We start from the raw sequence: 3,000 nt of genomic DNA, 5'->3' as shown, positions 1-3,000 counted from the left end.
TGAATAGGAGAATATAGCTGCTGAATCACTATCTATGGATCCATGTATTGGCGAAGTCAGCCCCAGACTCTGATTCATCCAGACTCTCCTTTATAGTACATTGGTGGACTACATCAGAGTGGTTTTCATGTTTCTCTTATCCATGGAGAACCCGTACCTCTAACCCCTGGGGACAACGAGGATGTATTGTATAATAAGCAGGGCACATGAAAGTATGGTGGACAAGTAATGAGGCAAGTTTGAGAAGACTGCATGAGAAAACTCAGTTAAAAATCACACAACACCAGGTTATAGTCCAACAGGTTTAATTGCAAGCACACTAGCTTTCGGAGCGACGCTCCTTCATCCGAATCATGAAAAAACTCACTAAGACTTGCGGTAAGAAACTCACTATGAAACCTCAACAGAATTGACATAGCTGATTTTTTTTGGTAAGATTCAGGCCAACGATTTTGGTATTCTCAGTGTTTAAACCAATAGTCAGCACTTTCATTTGTCAAAGGAGTGATCCAGTAACTCTGTAGCTTTATTATGCAGCATAATAAAGCCTGTCTACTGGCCAATGAGCAGACTCTTCATGGCACTGCCCCCAGAATGTGCAGCACAATTCCCCTGAACAAATAGGGCTAAGGTAAACACTTACACTTAGTTTTGTTTTCTATTCCTCCTGAAAATAGGAAAAGAGCCTTACTTGATCTTTACCAATCGTCATGATATCAGGAAAATGGGATTGCGCCAAATGGAATACACCCAAGTGGCCTGGAAGCTGAGAAATGCTGTAGCACTTGATGCTGATGTTACAACACAAAGGATCTTCTGGGCTGATCTAGGACAGCAAGCAATATTTAGGTATGCATTTAAACCAAGCTCTAACAAATGTTTCATGATACTAGTCTAGGTAGTCACAGCATACAGGGTTGAGCTTCAACTTGCTTTGAATCTGATTCATTCACTGCCATTGTGCAGTTCTAGGCAGGCTTTTAGGCACCCCTAATTTTTTTTTTCTGTTCTCCTATATTAACCCTCAGGCTAACTGCTTGATGGGTACAATGGTTCTTAATAGTATCTACTGTATAACAAGGACCTTCCATTGTCAATACAATGCAGGATAGTGAGGACTGCAGATGCCAGTAAGTCAGTGGATACAGTGCCAAGTTGGCTCTGAAGGGTGCTGATCTGAGACATCTACTGGCCTTCTGACCTGTGGTTTTTATCCAGCTTATACTTTACTGACTCATGTAATTTGATACAAGTCTGCATTACAATGACTGGTATTAACATGCCAGACCATACAGTTAACTAACAATTGCAATAAATATTAAACAGATTTAAGGGTTCATCTCAATCTTTGGCTCATGGTTGCTGCAGTTCGTTAGCACTAAGCATGATCACTCGTCAAATAGATTTTTATGCTTGAAGCAGCTTGCATTGCAAGACTTTTCTGACCACTTGATAGGTTTCTGGTTTACAATAAAGTACATGAAGTACCATTTCTGATCATTCTATGAATTGAAGTTGCTAATGCATTTGTTATCTCAATTGTTTATGCCATGTCTAACATTGCTTCACTTGCAGATTCAGAATTGTCTTTACAATAGCCAAACTCTGGACCTCTTACTTTATACTTGCAAGTTTATAGGTGGGCACTTGGCTAAACAAGCAGACAAAATACATCCAGAAACCCTAGCCACTCTCTGCTACAAAGACATCTCTGAAATGACTGCCAGACCACTCCGACCCCTTGGCATCATAGCCCACAAACTCACCAACACTAAAACAGCAGCTAATGAACAAACTAACATTTTACAAAATACTCTGCAAGGACTGTAACAAACACTACATTGGACAAACAGACAGAAAACTAGCCACCAGGATACATGAACACCAACTAGCCACAAAGATATGACTCTCGCTAGCATCTTAACATACAGTTGAGGAAAGACACCACTTCAACTGGGACAATACATCCATCCTAGGACAAGTCAAACCAAGACATGCACAAGAATTCCTAAAAGCATGGCATTCCAACCAGACCTCAACACTAACATCAAGTTAGACCCCACCTACCACCCCTGAGAAGAACAGGAAGTGACTTCACCACAGGAAATAACCTTACCAAAGGAAATGACATCAACCCAAAAACCCCAAACATAGCAAGCTTCAGCATTCCTTTGCATAAAGTCCACTGTTGCCTAGTAAGGTAATGAAACATCTGTAAACTAACCTCTTCAGCTCAGTGAGCAAACCTCCACGAATCTTAACTGTGGTCACAAGAGTATAGGGCTTGAGCTAACTTAATTTCCTGCATCCTACAGCTGTGGGAAGTTTTAAAACTTGAGCATCTAATGCTTAGCTTCTGCAGATGAATCAGTAGCACTTCTATTTTAAGCATTGTAATCTGAAGACATTACTGATTTATCTCCTAGTGTCTCCATGGATAAATATGAACATTTAACGAATAAATCCGTCATTGTCAAAGATCTTGGGGTGCCTGTGGGAATTGCTGTAGACTGGATCTACCAACACATCTATTGGATCGATTGTGGTACTAAAACCATATCTGTTTCTAACTATGATGGAAGAAAAAGGAAAGTCCTTTTTGATACTGGCTTGATGGAACCAGCTTCAATTGTTACCAATCCACTATCTGGGTATGGAATAATGTTTACTTGTTGCACATTGAGGTTTTAGTGGCTCTTGCATGAGAAGCAAGCAGACTAATGTTTTTTTCTGATCTACTTCACTTAGGGCCTTAGTCTAAGAATGTGTCATTGTATATCAAACTTGGAATTTACAAATTTGAGATTTTATTTTTTTAAAAAAACAAATCTCCAATGTCATCTAAAGACTGATCAATCCTCCAGTTGTCATCTTCTAACAAAAGTCCTGAGTATAAAAGACTTGACTAGGAACATGCATCAAATAGTGTTTAATACTTATGACCCTGTGTTCTAGTTACCTTTACTGGTCAGATTGGGGTGAGCCAGCCAAGATTGAGAA

The 3,000-nt window shown here is 39.7% G+C and overlaps 1 protein-coding gene across 1 annotated transcript; it reads left to right on the top strand.

Moving 5' to 3' along the window:
• Positions 1–677: 677 nt before the first annotated feature.
• Positions 678–2,995, top strand: LOC122545579 (very low-density lipoprotein receptor-like; the record flags this gene model as incomplete). Its single annotated transcript, XM_043684546.1, has 3 exons — positions 678–849; positions 2,427–2,651; positions 2,956–2,995. Coding segments are annotated over 3 exons (437 nt in total), but the record flags the coding sequence as incomplete, so codon positions are not given.
• Positions 2,996–3,000: the final 5 nt, after the last annotated feature.

This window comes from Chiloscyllium plagiosum, unplaced genomic scaffold (genome assembly GCF_004010195.1).
Source record: "Chiloscyllium plagiosum isolate BGI_BamShark_2017 unplaced genomic scaffold, ASM401019v2 scaf_15488, whole genome shotgun sequence".
In the NCBI taxonomy this organism is placed as follows: Eukaryota; Metazoa; Chordata; class Chondrichthyes; order Orectolobiformes; family Hemiscylliidae; genus Chiloscyllium; species Chiloscyllium plagiosum.
Note: the sequence above shows the minus strand (reverse complement) of the source record. Positions and strands in the feature narration are given on the sequence as shown.